We start from the raw sequence: 21,289 nt of genomic DNA, 5'->3' as shown, positions 1-21,289 counted from the left end.
CATCAAACGAAATTGATCATCATAAAATAGTTGTTTTCAATAAACTTATCCAAACAAACAAAATCTATTCATAATTAATTATCGAAATAACTTACCTTTATTATGCATTTTTTAATCTTATAGGACAATTGATATGATTTTTTGTATTAATTTAAATTTTCATTTACCTAGAATTTGAGTTGTTTTTCATCTCAATAATTTAATACATTGTGCAATATTTACACGTTGAATGATTCAATTTACAAAACATTAGCCCGAGGAACATCTGAATCGTTAAAGGGTTGATATAAGAACATTGGTATTTTAATCTACTTTTTTGTGAAGTAAATTAATTAATTTACATGTTAAAATAACAAGCGCCCGTGGCCTAATGGATAAGGCGTTTGACTTCTAATCAAACGATTGTGGGTTCGAGTCCCACCGGGCGTGAGTAATTGTTTTTTTGAAATTTTTTTATTTTTTAAATGAACAACTCCAGTTTATAGTCCCTAAAAACTCAGATGTGAGGGGAAACTTTATTCAAAACAAGAACGCAAAAATTGTCTACAAACAAGCCAGCATACTACATGTTTCGAAATTACTTGGAATGATTACCCAAGAAAATGAACAATCTCCAAGTCTACATATGCTCTTACACTAATTTCAACTACCATACATAAAATTTACACAGTAATTTCTTCAATTCTAGGTAGAAGAATGCTGCTGCTGCTGCTGCTGCTGCTGTTGATGAACATTAACCAATTCAAGCTCCTTCTGGCGAATTAGCAACACCATTCTCTCTATTTCCAGCCTCCTCCGTTCATTCTGAAGCTTATCTCTCTCCATTTCCCTCTCCTTCTTGCTGCTAAACCTCGCCCACTTCAACCGTTGCTTTTCCAATTCAAACGCCTGCATCTGATAACTCACCTGCTGCTCCTCCAACTGCACCACCCTCCTCTTCATCCAATGCTTTTTCTCCCATGCACTCTTCCCCACATCTGCCAACACACCACTCACTTCGCCATTCAATTGCTGCATCATCGCCTGAGACGATATCGACGATGATGATGACAACACACCTAACCCTCCTTTCCTCGCTCTCTTCCTCATCACATCATTCTCGTCCTCCTCCATACCCCTTGATGCTCCTTCTCCCGATTCCTCCTCCTCCTCATCAGAAAAATCCTCCGAATCCTCCTCCTCAATATCCTCATCCTCATCCTCTTTCAACATTCTCAGACCCCCCACCCCGTTCTCCGATGAATGCAGACACCGCTGCTGTTGCTGTTGATGTTGTGGTTGAGCCTCACTTACGTTAGAAGTTCCACAGTTGTTGTTGTGGCCGCAACTGTTGTGGTAGGTACACATTTCCCTGAAGAACAAGTGCTTGGAGTTGAGAAGCTTTCGAACTTCCTCCTTCATCTTTGGGGACAGATCCATGGTGTCCAACAAGGTCTGGTTCTCCACCACCCGACAGGCTGTGCCCTTGCCCAGAATGTCGTTGACCCTCTTGTACCTCTTGTTCAAATCATTGAATTTGTCCTCGCATTGTTGGGGAGACACATAGTACCCCTTTTCCATCATGCCCCTTGACACCGATTTCCATTTCCCTTTCTTCTGGAGCAACCCCGTGGCTTTCTTCTTAGTGGGATCAGCACCTTCTGAACCAGCCTCGTCTCCAATGTAATAAACAGCCATTATTAAGAGCCTTACCATGGTGTCAGTCCACTTCATTCTATGCCATGGAGACATTTTTCTCTTGGGATCACCGGAGTCTTCTGCTGTGAATCCTGGCTCATCTTCATCACTGAGTGTGATCTGTAACTTGTTGGTTTTCCCGGCAGAATAGTTGTAACCATGTTTGATTGACTGTGGTGGGTGTTGCTGATGTGTTTCATTGTCATGGTGAGAAGCATAGGAAACCATTTGGGGGTGGTGCAAAGGGTGAGGAGGGTTTTGCTGGTTTTGAAGGTTTTCTACTCCTAGCAAACCACTACTCATGTTGGGAAATATTCCACCCCCTAATGCATTCGGTTCCATCCCTCTACGAAAATCACCAATCCCACTAAATACTTGTGGAAATCTAGAATGAAATTGGAGTTAGAACACTTCAAGATTCAAAAGGGGTGAAAAGCAATTTGACTAAAGGACTCGGGTTTTGAGAAATAGTTAGATCCACGTAGTGTAATTAACATCATAACACACGTTCATCTTACCAAAACTCAGCTTGGCGTGTGGAAAATGACATGACGAAGACCTGGTGCATGTTATTTTTCCTCAGCTTTTTGAAAGACTATGCAGAAGTCAATGGTGGAGAGGAAAAGGAAAAAAGGGTAGGAAAGATGATTATGCAGAAGCATGTTAGAAAGATGGGTAGAAGGAAGAAAGAGAAGGATGGATATATAGCATATGGTAATAAGATAATAGAGATGAAATACAAAGGGTGAAGCAGCTGGTTATGCTACAGCAGTGACAGAAAACTGCCCATGGTTTTGTTTGTGCTTTGAAAAACATAATCCACAGGTTTTGAGCCAAATGGGCTGGTCCACGTCCACTTAAACCCTTGAAACATCCACTTAAACCCTTGTTTCAACCAGACACTAGATTCTGCATACGTGCTTATGCCTTATTATTAGTCGATTCAGCGATGAAACACAACACATTAAATACGACTCTTCTAACCCCAAAAATTCCACAACTATTACAAATTTAACCTCTCAAACATAATTTATCAACATTTTTGTTTCTCAATTTTACTTTATAAATACTTTTCTTCTGTCATCATAATGAATAACATCTTGAATGATTTATTTTATTTTAAATTATTTTTTTCTCATTAAGTTTATAATGTATTGTACATATTTGCTCACAAAGAAATTTATATGATGTATATATTCGCATACTTTTTTCCCACTGTGTATAATTTAAAGCAAGAGTATATTATTAAAAAAAATATTCACTAATCTTTTTCATCTCATTCGAGATGTGTTTTTAAAAAACTACAAAAGAAATATATATATATATATATATATATATATATATATATATATATATATACTGTCAATGGGCCATTGTTTTTCTTAAGTTTCATTTAATAATAACTGTCATAAATAATAAATTAGTTTACTTTTAGTTGATTATTCAATTATGGTCTCTTTTTTCTGATTGTGAAATGAAAAATCGAAAAAATCAGTGATAGGACAAGTTTTTATTAACAAACTTGTTAACATGAAACTGTTTGTAAGAATGTATTATTAACTTTATAATTTATATCCATTGATATAATTTAATTATATTTTTGTTTTTTTAATTATAGTTATAAATGATAAAAAATTATAATTAAACTATGTTTAACAATACATCAATCCTGCGTGGTATCAATTTAGTATAAGGTGACAATAAAATTTATTCAATATTTAATAAAACAATCTAAAGAATTTAAACAGAACCATTATAGTCTAAAAGATCAAAATTATTCCATTATAATAGTTAAAAATCTAAATGTGTTATTAAGTTTACAACCTTTTATGCAATTAGAAGTTAACATAAATTTCAAAATTTCATCTCTTGGTTATGCAATTTTTCAAATTAGTTTAAGAATTTAATATTTATTATTTTTAGTATAAAAAAAATACATTGTTAGTTAATAAGAAATTATGATAAAAGATATTAAAGTAATTATTATTTGTTATAAAGTTAACGGAAGGTTAGGAAGATATAAAGATTAAAAATTGTTACTAATGTAACTTTAAAAAGTAATTTACAACTTTACTAGTGGGCAAAATATATATATATATATATATATATATATATATATATATATATATATATATATATATATAATTTTCTCTAGCATTAAAAAATTATATCCTCTTGTTTGAGTTTTCAAATTTTTAAGATTCGTGGTCACCACCGTTGCGCACCACGACACGGTGCCGCTGGTTTTGTAGTTCTTAGTTTATCCAAATGCTATCTTTTCTTCTTTATTAATTTCAATTGGCAAGTTTTTTTATAATATACCAATTCACGGTTTTTCTTTACTAGATAAAAAAAACCCCACATTTGATGTGCATGCATTCAGGGGTAAAAAGTTAAGAATAGAGAAATAATAATAAATATAAGAGTAATATTACAACTATATTTTCATTCACCAAGTAAAAGGTAGATTTATTTTAATTCTTGTTTTTTAAAAAATTATTTTAGTCTTTTTGTTTGAATCAGTTTGGTCATTCTAAACTATATATTATTTTCATTTTTAAACACAACTTTATTCTCTTTTTATAAATTTAAAATGAGAAACTTGTATTATTATATTATCTTGATAAAAGAAAAATGATTGGATTAAAAAAAAATCATAAACTACAACACCATGTTCCATTCCAGTTTATACAAGATTTGAAATATGGAAAAGAGCAAACCTAGAGACAAAAGAAACTTCGTCCTACTTTCACAATCTCCGCGACATCTATAGAGGGTATTATTGGAAATATACCCAAAGAGGTGTCCAAGGAAGTAAAAAAAAATGTTACTACAAAAATTTGATAATAAGTAGTGAATAGATTTGTATAAGATATGAAATATTATTAAACTAATAGGTTTAAAGAATTTTATACTTATATGATATTTATCTTATTAAATTTTAATCAAATACAAGAATTTCAAATCTTTAACCTTAATTACTTATTTATAATAATACCACTACATTATTTTTTGATGTGTTATGCTATAATATTCGGATAGTGTATTGGATACGACACATATTCGACGATACGTTGATATATTTATTTTTAAAATAATAGATATAATACGTGATATATGAATATTGAAAAGTGAACAATAATTCTTAAAAACATAATAAATATATAATTGTTATTGTGTGAGTTCAAACTAAAATTACATGTACTAAAGTTGTCAACATAAAAAAAAATTTATTGTCATCATAAAATTATTGTTACAAGAAAATTTGTAAATAATGATCAATTTTGGTAACAAAAAACATGTTAGAGACCAATTTTCTTATTGAAGATCAATTTAGAGACCAATTATTTCAGTAACCAAGACGTGGTAGCTAATGTTAGTGACCAATTTAGAAACCAATTATTTTGGTAGTCAAAACCTTAGTAGCCAATATTAGTGACCAATTTATAAACCAATTCATAATAGAAACTGTTTTACTTATTAATTTAGAGACTAATTATCATTTTTTGGAACTATATTAGTTATTTTGATTGCTATTAATTTTTAGTTTTTAAATTGGTACATAAATTGATCATTATATAGTGATTAATTGTTTTTTGTTATTAAAATTTGTTATTATTAAAAAATTTCTTGTAGTAACTATGACTTTATAAATTAGATATTTCATTGATAAGTATTGATAAACAAATACGTGTTAAACACAACCAAATTGAAGTGTCGACGCATTATAGGTATTATGTCATAAAAAAAATTGAGTTTGATAAATAGTTTTAAAAGTTTTTAATATAGTAGTTTTGTTTTTATATTTGCGGCAAAAAAAAATTCATCTACTTTTTTTTATATTTATAAATATTTTTAAACATCGGACTAGTTTTATGTTATAAATTTACGAAGAAAAATTGAAGGGATGGAATATCAATGACAAATAAACTTTGTATATTTAATTATTCTCTTAGTTTCTTATTTTTATTTTTTATGGTAGAATCTTCGTATATTATAGTATGAGTATAACTAAGTATTCAATTTTTTAAAATTAGATATGAGAAAGACGATAAATATGTATGTATCCATCTATCTTGTTCCATATTTTTTTTTATCTTCATACTTGCTTTCATTTTGAATTACTAAACTAGTTTAAGTTTATGACTTTAGCCTTCATTTTAGTTTTATCCTTTTCTATATTGTTATTCATTCCTTCTCCTAATTATAATGTCGAACTAATATATACAATTCATTCACTTATATTCCTTAGACATTTTTTTTTCTTATTATAATTTGGATTATACCTTATTCAACCATTCAACTTATTTGATATTTACTAAATTTATTCAAATTTCATTGTATTTTTTCTTTCATAAAAACTTTAATTATAGACTCTTTTTCTTTGTTCTATCATTATATTGTATTTTCAAAAATACAATAATAAATTTCACTAAATAAAATAATTTTCAAGATACGTGCTTGATTATTTTTTTATATTTTGTTTATTTTTTATTGTATTACGTAAAAAATTATTATTCTCAACTATGACATCTGCGTAGAACTTAACAAATATTTAAAAACTTAATATAGTGGATCCATTAATTATAGTATTAATAACTTTAGTTCTAAAATTAATACAGAATAGTAACATATAATAATAAGGAAAAAACCAGACATCAATATAATATATCACTTAACTGTAATGATCGCTTAGGTCATCAATAAACAATAGATTTATTGATGAAAATAAAATTAAAGAAATGATAGAAAATTTTGAATTTAAATATTTAGTAAAAACAAATAAATTTTAAAGTGTTTAACTAGTCACCACGGTTAGACTTGCTAACAAGTCAAGTTAAACTAGAGTTTAATAAGTGCTTCCTTTTAAAAAAACTTAACTTATTATATTGAAAATAAATATGTACGAGTTTGCTTAATTTGTGAAATAAACAGCGGAAGTTTATTTTCAATTTTATGAGTTGAAAAAGTGAACCTGAAAAACTTATATACGAAGAGGAAGAAAAAAGAAGAAGAAAGAAGAAGAGAAAATAGACTTTATTTAATTTTTATTTTATTGTTGATTGATAAACTGAGCGATCAATTACAGTTAAAGCATGGATTGATATATAAAATACTTGGGTGAACAAAAGCTGTAATTAAGTAAAACGATATTGTTGATTAATTTGTTAGCTTTATATCGATTTTAAATTTATTTTATACGTTATAATTAAGAATTAAATTTGTTTTTTTTTTTCTGTATTAAAATATGTATAATTTGGTATGGGAATTTTAAATATGCGAAGTTTAAAAGCGTAAAGAATTAAAGAGCAAAGCAAAGGAATGGGAAAAATAAAGTGAAGGTGATTGGTGTGTATCGAATCTGAACCCGTGTTCACTTACAGGGAAAAAATTCTCCTGAGAACCCAAACATAGAAATCCCATCGTTCCTATTTCCAAGGTAATTCTCCAACTCACCTCTCACTTCAATTCAATTCAATTCAATTCTATAATTTCGCACTCACTCTGCCATTGTGGCTTCCCTTCTTCCTTCGTTTGGTTCTTCAGTCAGGTTTGAATGAAAGGAAAGAACGGGTGATCGGGAGGGAATGGGGGCCTCGCTGTCGAACCTAGGAAGCAACGGTTCGGCCGCCGCTCCGGGCCTCGGCGACATCCCGGAGAATTGCGTCGCCCGCGTTTTCCTCCACCTCACTCCGCCGGAGATATGCAACCTAGCGCGCCTCAACCGCTCTTTTCGCGGCGCTGCCTCCGCCGATTCCGTCTGGCGAACGAAGCTGCCTACCAACTACCAAGATCTGCTCGATTTGATGCCTCCCGAGAGGTACCGGAATCTCTCCAAGAAGGACATCTTCGCGCTGCTCTCTCGGCCAGTGCCGTTCGACGACGGCAACAAGGTGCGGCGCGCTTTTCTTTTTCTGTCACTGAGTTGCCTGATTGATTGTTGGAGATTAGTTGACGGATTATGGTTTTGCAGGAAGTGTGGCTGGACAGGGTCACGGGAAGGGTTTGCATGTCAATTTCGGCGAAGGCGATGTCTATTACTGGAATTGATGACCGTAGATACTGGACTTGGGTTCGTACTGAAGAATCTAGGTTAGGTTCTCAGAACCTGCCTTTTTTTCTTAAATTATGTTTTGTTGTGAGTTGTGATGATGCACGGTTAGGTTAGTTGTGCGTGACTTTGTTTTATGACTGTCTTTATTTTTGGTCTTAAAATGGTGTGAGAACTTGGGGCAACTTTAGAGAGATCATGTTTCTGCTGCTATTTGAGGTTGAGTTTTAAAAACCCATGCTATACATGATTCTACTGAGCATGCAGCAAGATGGAATGCTTCTCTGGGTTATTGAATGTTTTTTGTATGCTTCTGTGAGGCTTTAGTGGGAAATATTTGGTAAGATATTTCCCTATCAATTCATATCATATCTCCCGATTTAATACAATCAAATGTCGTCAACACATGCCTCCTTGATGGTATGTCATGATGGATGGTATGTCACTGGTGCTATTTTGAGAAGGGAAAACCCTGGAAGGAATGTTCAATATGTTCTTTACCCTCATGAGTATTTTTATTCATAACAAAGACGAGATACACTAGCAAGGAACAAAATCAATAAGATATTTCCCTATCGAATCATATCATATTTTCATATTTAATGTAATAAAATCATATATCTAACCCCTGTAATGACCAATTTCTACCTAACAACCCACATAATGTAATGGTGGTGGGGAGTTTTAACAAGAGGATGGGTTGAGGGAATCAAAGGTGCCGATTTCCAGTGATGCAAATTCATTTATCTGATAGAAAAGTATTGTTTTTGCTTTGTTGTTGTAATATCTTACATGCCACTATCAACCATCGAATGTATGTTACAGGTGGCCTTGTTGAGAATGCTGAACTGAAGTTGTAAGTGAAAATGTGTTTTCTTATCATAATAAGCAACGATAAGATTATTGTTTTGCTTTTCCAACATTATTCGGTGAATGGGGTAATTTGGCAGTAGAAGGTGTTAGACAGTTTTCCCTTTTCATGCGACCCTTAGATCAACTATGATTACATTTTTTGGGCAAAGGTGAATGGGAAGACACAGTAACTTACCTGTGGCCTTAGTAAAAGAATGGGAAGTCAGTGATTTGCATCACTTTAGTTTGTACGGAAGTCATCAACAACATACATACGCATAGATCACGTTATTTTCCTTATTAAGTTGTATTAATTGGTTTTCAATGTTCTAAAATAACCATTGTGGATGGATATATCTATTAAACTTTCTGGACATTTCTAGATATGGCTTTTCTTCCAATCAAGTTAATATCTTAACATCTTATCTTAGGGTATTGGCCAGTAATGTAGATGATCATCAATGAGGCTAGGATATCACACTTAATGTTATTATTTGGTTCAAGAATATCTTAACATCTTATCTTAGTGTATTGTCATGTGCATTAGATTCAAATATAAGTGTTTAATTTTTTGGGTGCTACTTGTTCAATTTTGAATTTAAATATGTAAGAATTTTAAAGTATTTTATGAAACTACTAATTGGATCAAATGATCAATCGATAGTAATCCCCTCCTGCCCAAGGCGGGGGAGGAGGGAATACCTGCCACCCACATCAAACGACCTCGTGATGTTAAATGTGTTAATTGGTTTGTACTTTTGTATGACCCAAATATTAACTATGATATAGAGTATGGACTACTTGGCAGCCCTTCTACTATATTGTCCTGTCCAGGCAAGTAGGCAAAGGTATCCTCAGCTAAATTTCCTCCTCTGAAGAGCAAAATATATTGGTCAAACATATATATATATATATATATATATGTATGTATGTATGTATGTATGTACTTATTTTGGGAGAGGAGAGCCCATTGTGTGAAATCATTTTCATATTTGCACATTAGACTTGTCTATTTACTTGTGCATGTATTAAAGTGAATGAAGAGCATGAATTTGCTATTATAATTGGATGAACTATGCTTCTTGAGAGATGCTTACGTTGCATTATTCTCACATCTAAATTAAAAATTACGCTCCTGTCACCTAAAAGATAATTTTTTATGATTTAATTATTGGAAAACAGTCTTAATTGTGATCATCCCTAGCCTATCTTAATTGCAGTTACCTCTAAACTATTTTAATTGCGGCCTATTAGAAAGGTTAAGTGAAACATCAAAGTATACGACCAATGGGATGTTGGCTCTAAGCAGGTTGAAATCTCATATCAACTGCAGTTATTATAACTGATGTTCTCCTTGTAAAGCTTACTTAGTCCCTACCTTACAATTGGTCTTGAGGGTTAAGTTCTTAGCTTAAATTCTAAGATTAGTCTATTTTAATAAGAACAGATCTTTAGTGATGATGAACAACTGTGAACAATCCTCCTATGAAAACTTTTCATTACCAACTATTAATTTCAACCCATTATCTATTTTACATGCTAGATAATGAAACGAAGTATTGAATGCTTTAACTATTTTTTTTTTATGATTTTACCCAAAAAACACATAAGGTGCCAAAGTTAATAGTAAAACATTCAAAACTGCCTGGCAATTATGCCAAGAGGAATAGACAGGGGAAAAATTGGTCTTTAAATGCGTGTTCACATTAAAATAGAAAATATAATATTAATTCTTTTTAAGGAGAGGAGTGTGATTCTACCTTAATTATTTGTGTTTTGGAATAATGTTTTAACTTTCACTTATGTTTTGTAATTTGGTTTAGGTTAGATTGGTTGATCTTATTTTGTAGCCTTGAGCGGTTCTGATCCATGAAATAGTCAACCTAATTTAACCAAACTGACCCCATCTAGGAATAAAACATGAAGAGGTGGTTTTGGTTGGTCTGATCCATGAAATAGTCAACCTAATTCAACCAAACTGACCCCATCTAGGAATAAAACATGAAGAGGTGGTTTTGGTTGGTCTGCGGAATCTGTTACTAGACATGAATAGTTGGAGGTGTAATTCTTAATGTACTTCCAGTTAAATTATGTCAACTTTCTGCTTATTTGTGCTTTCTGCAAATTGTAGCACTCTTAATCCTGACACTGAAGCTAATTTGTTTAATCTGTCAGCTCCTTTTTCTGAGGATTGCATTACAGTTCTGCTGTTTGTTTATTTCAGGTTCAACACTGTAGCATATTTGCAGCAAATATGGTGGTTTGAAGTGGATGGGGAAGTCAGCTTCCCATTTCCTGCTGATATTTATACTGTATCCTTTAGGCTTCACCTTGGACGATTTTCAAAGAGGCTTGGGCGACGCGTGCGCAACTATGAACACACCCATGGTTGGGACATAAAACCAGTGAAATTTGAGTTGTCAACCATGGATGGTCAGCAAGCATCATTCGAGTGCTGTCTGGATGAAGCTGAGCCTGACGATGCACACGGCAATCAAAAGTGCGGACATTGGGTAGATTACAAGGTGGGTGAGTTTATTGTCAGGGGATCAGAACCTACAACCAAAGTAAGATTCTCCATGAAACAGATTGACTGTACACACTCTAAAGGTGGGCTTTGTGTAGATTCTGTATTTATTATACCTAGTCATTTGAGAGAGCGCACCAGAAGCGGAATTCTGAAATAACCACACAGAGTAGGAGTTTATTTTTTAAATTTTTTGGTAGTTGGTATGCATGGTACGAAGGGGCCAATTATATATTCAGTCTGTCTAAAATTTTTGAAGTTTAGTTTTAATTCTTCTTGATTCTTTTGTTAGTTTTTAGTTTCTCTGGTTTAAAAATGCACGTTGTTGCTCTCCAAATGATTTAAATTATGGACGACAAAAAGTTAGCTTAGATAGCATTTGGAGGAAAGAAAGTTGTATTTCAAAATTAGAAAGGAAAAAACGGACAAAAAGTTTAGAGAAACTAAAACTGAATTTTAGAAATTCTACGGGGATAAAAACATTTTACCCATTCTAGAGTTTTTATGTAATCACCATTTCTGTGTCTGTCCACTCTGTTTTCTGCCTGTCAGATGAGATGAATACAGAAACAGGAAAACAAACTTCGCTAACACTTGCTTTCCTCTCCTCATATTATTGTGCCCTTCCATCAGGTATTGACACAAATTTTTATACTCTTGGAAAATTTCGGTGTACCTTATTAAGTGCAATGTTAAGAAGCAGAACTGATTTGTCGCTTACCTTTACCACAATTCACAAGTAAATAATATACATATTCTCTTAGCGCATTATTCTTTTTTTTTCTTTTTTTTTTTAATGGTTGAGTTGCATATTAGTGATTTGTTTTACGTTACTAGAAATACTTAAGTTCTGATAGAATAATAAATGAAGATGCTTTACTCTGGTGTATCTAAATCGATCTTTTGATGCAATGCTTTTAAATTATTTTTTGTGCTTCATATTTTCACTAATTGTCTTTTAAAATATTCATACTATTCCTTTAACTCAAATTTGACTTAATATTGTCCATGTGAAATAGATTTCAATTTCCTGACACGATTTTGATTAATTATTTTTACTGATCTAAGATGAAAAACTTGTAAAATTATATTTACTTACATAAAAACTATAATGTATCATAAATGTTTGGACATGTGAATTTATACCTTGAAAAATGTGTTTTACGAAATAAGATGTTAGTTTAAGAACATTGACAATTGATAGATTTGAGTTGAAATAATTGCAATCGAGATCAACTCCAAATAATTTAGGGCGAAAATATTATTAATATTTTGAATGATTAAATTAAATTATTAAATACTGTTTCATATTAAAATGGTTTTTCTTCATAGAAATTGAAATTCTTTATTTAAATAAAAAATTAATAAATATAGATTGTTTTGTTTAAATAAAATATTTAAAAATGAAATAATTTAAAATAAAAATTATTCAAGTTTAATGTATTTAAAGTTCTTGAAATTTGTGAAATTTTATGTCCATATAAACAGGCGGGTTACAATAAAGTTCTATCCGTCTAACCGAATCCCACTCTTTTTCTTTTTTAATTATTTTAGTTTTATTTAAGTGCATGTTTTAAAGGGCTTAAGTTTTAGATCAAAGTGGTTATTTTAAACAAGCTTCACCTTAAATAAACTTTACGCGTCTCCTAGATTTAAGGATTAACCAAACACAATAGGTTTTATAAATGCCCTACAACTTTTCAAAAAAAAAATTTGACTTCAAAGTTTACTCCAGATGTTTTAAAGTATCAAATTTAATTATACCCGTAACATTAGTTATATAATATATATTTTTAATTATTGATACATAATATTTAATGACTTGACTTCTGACTGAGATTGTATAAAATAAACTTATTTGTCTTTCATAAGATATCTTCAAAAAAAAAATTGAAAAAAAGAACAAATTTTTGAAGTATAGAATTTTTGAAAATTAACTTTTTTTTTACTTATGATTTTTAATTTCAAAATAAAATTAATTATTCTTTTATCATTTATATTATTAGTTTCCCTGTAATCTTTAATTAATTTACATACATGTATACATGTATTAATTATTTAAAAATGAAAAAGATAAACCAAGAAAATATTAAGCAAACTATATATATATATATATATATATATATATATATATATATATATATATATATATATATATATATATATATATATATATATATATTATCTTTTAAATTCTGAAACAACCTTTAAGAAGAAAACAGAGGAAGTATATGCTACAGGAGATAATAAAGAAAATGAGATACATCGTGTGATGGTAGAGAAGAATTTTTTACACTATAATTATTAGGGTTCTCTTTTCTCATGTAATACTCTGTATCTGCAAAAGGCAAAATAGTAAGAATATTTCAAACTTTGTCGTTTTCTACATATTTTTGTCATTGTTTTATAACATTAGTCTTTGATTATTAGAACTTTGTGTAGAATGATCTATGCATATACTATATATCAGAGGAACCTCTTGTATAGCTATAGAATCTCTATGCAGTGTGTTATGAGGCGAAGCTAAAAAATAAGTACTCACCCACGCAATATGGTCCATGTTCGGCGCCGTTTACGTAGAGTCACACATAGTAGTTACCTTTTGCTTCTGTTTCAATCTTTCAGAAGTATTTCTTAGGCAGAGAGTGAGTTATTTATGTCACTCATGTGGTAGCTAGGGAAATATAGTGACAAATTTTCTCCCTCTGTATACCATTTTACTGCTGAAAAAAGTTCACATGCATTTACAGTATCATCAAATCATCAACGCTTGTTCAGGACCACGCACACATCATCAAACCCAAACTATGTCGTAAGCCAACATTTTAATTAATACTTTTATATCTGTTCTGCATAAGTAGCTAGCTTCAAATTGTGTAGCTCATGAACTTCTTCATCAGGCATGCACACAGAGGACCACTCTCAACTTCTCCACCAAGCTCTCTCTACTCTCTACCTATCTTCTAGCTATACTTAGGTTTTTATGGTTTTGCAGTTTCTTTACCTTCAGCTTTAAATTTTAACCTTATCTTCCCTTGCTACAGAGAAATATCATTTGTTCTAAGAACTTTTCAAAAAAATGAAGGATAAAGTTATACTTCACTGTTAAAAGCTGAAAAAAGTTAACTGAAGCCTAAAAATTGTTGAATTAGTTTATTGAATTAGAAGGATTTAGTAAATGTAACACAAATGACATAATTATAAAAATTAATACAATATTTTTATGAAATTTATTTTTTATTAAAACATATGTTGAGAGTTTTCAATTTTACCCTTAAAATAACATTTCTAGATATTTAAAAATAATAAAACAAATCTGCATTATGTCAAAATAGTAAAATAAATATTATATAAAATTAGTCAAACAAGCTGTCTCGGTTTAAGAAAATTTTCAATTAGAAATAATTTTATAAACAAAAAATAGTTAGTTAGTATAATGAACAATTTAGATATTAATTTACAAAATTAAAAATTATTAGTTCCTACAATAATCTTTATTATAAGTAAAAAATTATAATTTGTTACTAAATTGATCACTAATTAGTTAAAGACTAATTTATAAACTAATTTATTTTGGTAGTCAAAATCAAAATAATTAAATTTTAGTGACTAATTTCCTTTGGTAGCTAAAATTATAGTAGCTAATTTTAAAGATCAATTTAGTGACTAATTATAATTTTTTATTCATAATAATAACTATTTTAATAATTAATGACTTTTAGATTTGTAAATTGATATCTAAATTGATCAATATAGTTACTAATAATTATTGGTACTATTTAAAAATTATTTTGTGGTGTCTTTACATATTAAAATAATATGATTTTAAGAAAATATAAAAAAAAGAAAACCAATTTTGTGTGTTAGGAGTTAGAGAATATATATTATTGTTTTTTTAGTTAAGATGTGGTTCATTTGAATATAAGAATGTTTTTTATTAAATAATAAAATTATTTTAATTTAATAGATGATAGAGTTATCTAAAACAATTATAAAAAATATATCTCTTTAATTAGGTACATATATAATAGTTTAATAAATTATATCATGTAAAGGTATCGAAATAATAATAATAATAATAATAATAATAATAATAAATATATTTTTATCACGTTATTTTGTTTATAAAATATTAAAAAAAAATCAATAAAAACATGCATGGGAAACGTCACCAAGTAGCATTTAGAAAAATGTTACAAATCACTAAAATAAACTTATTAGCTAAAGACAAAAGGGTTATACAAGTTTTTCACGTAAAAAGAGGAGGTGTTAAACATAGCTTACCAATACAATTTTTGTTAAAAATAATCATTATATTAAGAATACAAAGAGCATTTATTATATTAATTTTTCATTTTATTATTTTTTCTTGGATTCCATTCCCTTTACATTAATATTTTTACATCCAATTCACATCCACATTTTTCTTTATCTCTATTTTTCTTTATCAATACTAAACTTCACTTTTTTTTTTCTTAAATGGCTATATTAATCTTAAAAATGAATGTCAAGTGATTGTATATATATAAAAAAATTCTCTTTTTCATATAATTAGTAAAAAGACACTGCTATTTTGATACTGCTATTTTTTTTGTTATCATATATAGAGCTTAAATATAAAAGTTAAATTTTATTAAGACATGTTATTTTTATAAAAGTTGTGAAAATAGTAGTTAAATATAGTATAAATAACCTTTTTTTGTCCTTAAAAAAATGGTTTGTCCAGCATCTTTTGACATGGAAATAGGAAGAATATAAAGGAGGAAGGACTTTAATAAGCTGAAGAAGTTGGGTGATGGAGTTAAGTTGGCATCAGATATTTTACCTACATTTGTCTTCACTTGAAGAGTAATTAGTATTTAGTGAATAGATTCGGTTTCCACTGTTATTCATTGATTGCCCTCAAGCCCACAAAAACAACACCTCCTCATTATTCAAATTTAACTCTCCAACGCTTGATCAATGTATACGTGCAAAACATTTAAAGAACAGAAGACAGGAAAATATAACATAAAATGACGAACACAAAAAAACAACCGTTGAAAAAAAGGTTGTCCAAAATATTCTGACTTCTCAATGAATTCCTTGCATGACAGGTTTACCTTTTTGCCTTCATAACAGCAGGAACACAGGGAGCATCACATGATACATTTTGTTCTAGAAAATTTTAAATTTCCTTACTTATAGCCCTTGTTTTTTCTCAGCTGTAATCTGTTTTTTTTTGTCCCGGAATTATTACCTACCATCTTATTTTATAATTACCTTTCCTATCAAAATTTGTCTAGTAGCTTCCACACTGTTCGCTTCTTTTATATCAGTAATGCTAAGCTTCGATACATGCAACAAAAATAATACTATTTATCAGACATTCTTTAATATTTATCTTGTAAATTCAAAATTCAAGTGTAAGTTTAAGTTTCACGTAGAGTAAAAAAAGAGAAAGTTGAAAATCATATATATACGAGTGAAGATCTATAAATTTATTGTCTTAAGGTTTTTGGTTGGAGATGATGTTAATCCCTCATTTATAGATTAGATTCATGTCTTATTGGTGTTATATCTCTATAATAATATTGTATCCGGTTAAGATGAACAAAAAGGGTAATGTAGGTGGAGAAAGTGGAGGTTTTGAATGATTTGTAAGAGAGTTGACATTTTAACCGTATTCTAAGCCATTCATTCTCATGCAAGCCACTCATCACATGCATTCATCCATGCAACAAAATCCTTTTCTCTAGGTTAGTAGCGGATAGAAGGAGACAAATGATAAAACAAAAGAAATGAAAAAAAAAAAACCTGAGTATGCAAAATAAAAATGGTGAAGAAGATTTTGCAGCACCTGTTGATGGAGTAATAAAAAGCATTCGAAGCCTGGAGATTTCGAATACGCCAGTGTTTCATTATTTTTGACCGTACCGTATCAGTACGTCCAAACAGAAGTGATATTTGAAAGTATGTAGTGTTGTTATCATGGTGCATGAATCAATAAATTAACTTAGTTCATCAAAAGTTGGAACATTAATCTATTCTACAACGACCTTTGCCGCATTCTATGGTATCCATTACCATGCTCCCCTCCCCCATCTTTTGGCCACAAGTTCAACTTCAAAAATCGGTTTTGAAGAGTCGAATAAAATTTGGTATTCGTTCAGAATTAGAGTGAGATGATTATGTTTTTAAATTGGTTTATTTGAGAGAGAGAGAGAAAAAGCTGTGCTGCGTTGAACAGTGCAGGAAACTTTAAGGAAAAAGGGAAATGAGGTTGAATAAACAGAAGATGAGCCAAAGTTGTTTTATTTACCGTCCTTCACTTGCCTTTTTAATGATGCCGCAGAGGTTATGGCAGCTTCTCTGTCATCATCGGTGTGGCAATTTCGGAACTCAATTCATTTGTTAAATCTCTTTCTGCATTATTCACTGCATAAATTCATTCGTCATATCGTATTCATGCCATATTTGTTTATTTTAATAAGAATTTATTAAGACAAAGTATTGTTGGTTTGTTGGAATGCGTGTTTTACGTCAAACTTGGTATATATTTCATCACTCGTTAATAACTAAATTAATTAATCACCTAGTTGCTAATTGAGATGTCGCAGAATTAGTAAAAAATGCAGGAAGAAACCTTCATATATATGATCTGGTCAGGGACCACACACCATGCTCCTGCAGTAACACAGCAATGTTTTTTCTCTCTGCCTATCATTTTATTCTATCTCTGTAATTTTGTCAAGCAGTTTTATGATGCTGTTTAACCTAATCTATATGTTTTCTTCTTGATAGGATATCCTTAATTAGTGATTAGGAGGTACCTACAAGAGATGTAATCCTTTGTATCATAGTATTTTCTACATTTTGTGTAAAAGGGATAGAGCCTGGTAATTGCTCTCCTTAAATTCATTTTTTTTTTGTTGATAAAAAAAGACAAAAAAATCGATAGTTTAACAGATATTTAAATCATGAGTATAATGAAGAAGAAAAAAATACTCTGTAGTTAGAAAGGAAACTTATAGTATTGTTAAGTTTGGAGATACAATTTAATGTATATATATTTTGATCTTCCTTAGATTATATATATAACTTTATGTATATAGTATATTGTATTTGTGAATAATTTTGTTTGATAAAACTGTTATCTTCTTAAAATTTGTTTTTGTAATTTTTTAGATGTTTGATTCGGATTCAATGATCGATATCATCGGTGAAAAAAAGTATCATGTAAATAAGACACTCACCGGTAGAATATTTGCATTTAAAAAAAAAAAATTAGGAACATTTATCAAGTACGTCACTAATTTATTGAAATAAAAAAAAATAAAAAGATGAATTTTTTTATGGACTCCCGACTCATTATGCAATTTAAATATGTAATACTTGTATCTGACTTATAATGAGAAAAATAGAGTGAGACAGAAAGAAATAACTTGTGAGTGCCTATGGTGAGAAATCAAAGAGAGTAAAGAAGAAGATAAGAGCAACCATAATTTATCTTGTCTGTGCAGAGAAGTTACCTTGGAGAAAAAGTTTTAATCATTTACTCAAATATTAGGGCTCATTCTATTGTTTATTTAAAGTATTCATTGGGTTTGTTATTCACCTTATTGATGGAGAGAATAATGCTATGTTGATCCTTAAAATCTTCAAGAGAACTTGTGGTGTATTCATCAATTTTTATTAGTAAAAGATTTGACTGGACTAAGTCCCATGAATTTTTCCTCCAGAGAGTTTTTCTCGTTAAAAATTTTGGTGTTTGTTGATTCCTCTCTTCTCTATTTTATACATTTTATTAGTTTGCATATTATTTATTTAGGAAATATTTGATTCGAGTGATTATCTATTATTTTTTTATATCTTTCCAACATATAAGAAGGAAATACACGTCACAGAAAAATTGTGAGAAATTTAAATACGAAGCTAAGAACTTCACATTAACTGAAAATGCTAGATAAAAACAAATAATATATAAAAAAAATTGGATATAACATTTGAAATTTTGGATTAAAAATTACATCGAATATAGGTTAGCTCATATCCTAATATATAGACCATCTCATCAACTCGAAGAACCATCATCAACAACTAATGAGACCTAAAACGGTTTTTCATTTTGAGGAATAACCAAATTAAACTAATTATAAAGTCTAACATATAGACCATCTATTGCATTTCTTTGTTTTTTTTCTCATAAGGAGTAATTTGCGTTTTTGTTTCTATGAATTTGTGAATATGTAAGAGTAATAGGGATAAAAGGAAGAAAGGACCTATGTGGGAGGAGAGTTGAAAGTAAATACTATTTAGGGTTAAATATGTTTTTGTCCCTTAAAATTCAATGAAATTTAGAATTAGTCATTTTTCAAAAATTTTGATCAATTTAGTTCTTTATCTTAAATTTAGTCATTTTAACTAATTTTTGTTAAATTTATATGAGGTTTCAATCACATGACACATTTTCGCTTCAATGTTAACTCAAATATTATCATAAAATGCGTTTAAAATGTCAAATAAACTTAACAAAACTTGATAAAAAAGACTAAATTCACGTATTTCTAAAAATAAATAACTAAATTATTATAAAATTTCGAAAAGGAACTAATTCCAAGATTCACTTTAATTTGAAGGAGAAAAACATATTTAACCTATTTATAACCTACTATTTATAACGTTTGTTTTTACTTAAATACCTTACAATTTAGACTAAATTTCACAATTACTCCCTTGTTTTTTTTACTGTACATGGATTCTCTTCCTCGGTATGGCAAAAGAGCAGCAATTATAATTTAATTTTATTTTGAAAAAAATTTAACCTATTCATTTTTTTATTAAAAGGTTAATTATTCAGATGTTTCTTTAAATATGATTTAACCAATTACATTTTATTCTATATCAATTTTGATTGTAAGAGTAAAATTGTAATACATAATAGCAGCAATTAATTTTAATTTTATTTTAAAATAAATTTAACCTATTCATTTTTTTATTAAAAAACTAATCATCCGGATTTTTCTTTAAATTAACTTTAAATAATTACATTTTATCCTATATTAATTTTAATTACGAGAGTAAAATTGTAATATTTTATTTTAATCAATGAAACTTTCTTTTTATCTATCATTCACAAATTTTGAAAAAACTTTTTCTTCGAATTCTTTCATTTTATAGGTCTTAAAGTAAATAACAGACATTTCTTTCCTTTTATCTTTTGAAATTGGTTAATATATATATATATATATATATGGTTTCTATTTTGTTCAATTTTGTCATTATAGTTGTAATATATATATATTTTTTAATGAGGTTCCAATTTCCATCAATTTTGTTCAATTTGATTTTTTATTCTAATATTGTTTAAATAATTAATGGTAAAAAGAAGTAACGATCCCATGACACTCGTGATTTTTTTATTTTTTTATTTTTTTTATTTTTATTTATTTGAAAAAAATGTCGTGTGTCAACTGAGCAACGTGTCACATGTTAGAATCAATATTTTATATTCAATTTTGTCGCTATATTTCATTATTTTGTCAATTTAGTCTCATTCTTGTTTAAAATTGAGCAAGCAATTTTGTCTCTCTGGAAATTGATGTTATAATGATGTTCTTAATAATTACATTTTTATTAAATAATTTTTTTAAGGTTACAATTAGTTTAAGATTAGAATGAAAGTTTCAAGGATGAGAACTAACACCATTCATCTAAAATTTTAAAATTAGTCCTCATCTTTACAATTTTCCTTCCAATTTTAAATTAATTGTAACCCTAAGTCAAATAATTAATAAAAATATGAATGTTAATAAAAATATTGTTATAATATTTATATAAAAATCAAATTTGGTCTCAATTTATAGAGATACAAAATTGTTATATTTTAAAAAAGTTTGGACTAAATTGAATAAAAATAACAAATATAGGAACCAAATTAAATATAAAACATTGACTTTCACACATAACTTGTTTTTACGTTGACACGTGGACATTTAAAAAAACTAAAAATAAATAAAAATAAAAACCAAATTAAACAAAATTAACAAAAAATAGAACTTAATCGAAAAAAGAATAATATTAAGAATAAAATGACAAAACTGAATAAAAATAAGTAGCAAATATATATTTTTATCCTTTCAAATTCATCCATTCATCATTCTTCAAATGAAATGCATCATTTGAAGTGAATTTTGATTAAT

At 29.2% G+C, this 21,289-nt stretch overlaps 2 protein-coding genes and 1 non-coding gene across 3 annotated transcripts; 2 read left to right on the top strand and 1 right to left on the bottom strand.

The window, feature by feature from the left end:
- Positions 1-356: 356 nt before the first annotated feature.
- On the top strand, positions 357-429 carry TRNAR-UCU (transfer RNA arginine (anticodon UCU)). The gene has a single exon. It is a non-coding gene; the product is annotated as a tRNA-Arg (tRNA).
- Positions 430-478: 49 nt separating this feature from the next.
- On the bottom strand, positions 479-2,369 carry LOC114193358 (sequence-specific DNA binding transcription factor). Its single transcript, XM_085673440.1, has one exon. The coding sequence runs from the start codon at positions 2,017-2,019 to the stop codon at positions 685-687; it is 1,335 nt and encodes a 444-aa protein (XP_085529566.1). The 5' UTR covers positions 2,020-2,369; the 3' UTR covers positions 479-684.
- A 4,606-nt stretch (positions 2,370-6,975) lies between these two features.
- On the top strand, positions 6,976-11,399 carry LOC114184637 (F-box protein PP2-A15-like). The gene is made up of 4 exons (XM_028071957.2): positions 6,976-7,117; positions 7,225-7,571; positions 7,652-7,770; positions 10,806-11,399. The coding sequence occupies exons 2-4, from the start codon at positions 7,266-7,268 to the stop codon at positions 11,266-11,268; spliced, it is 888 nt and encodes a 295-aa protein (XP_027927758.2). The 5' UTR covers positions 6,976-7,117; positions 7,225-7,265; the 3' UTR covers positions 11,269-11,399.
- Positions 11,400-21,289: the final 9,890 nt, after the last annotated feature.

The sequence above is a fragment of the Vigna unguiculata genome, chromosome 1 (assembly GCF_037176805.1).
Source record: "Vigna unguiculata cultivar grain cowpea cultivar isolate G323 ecotype 2 chromosome 1, ASM3717680v1, whole genome shotgun sequence".
Classification (NCBI taxonomy): Eukaryota; Viridiplantae; Streptophyta; class Magnoliopsida; order Fabales; family Fabaceae; genus Vigna; species Vigna unguiculata.
This window is presented reverse-complemented; position numbering and strand designations above follow the sequence as displayed.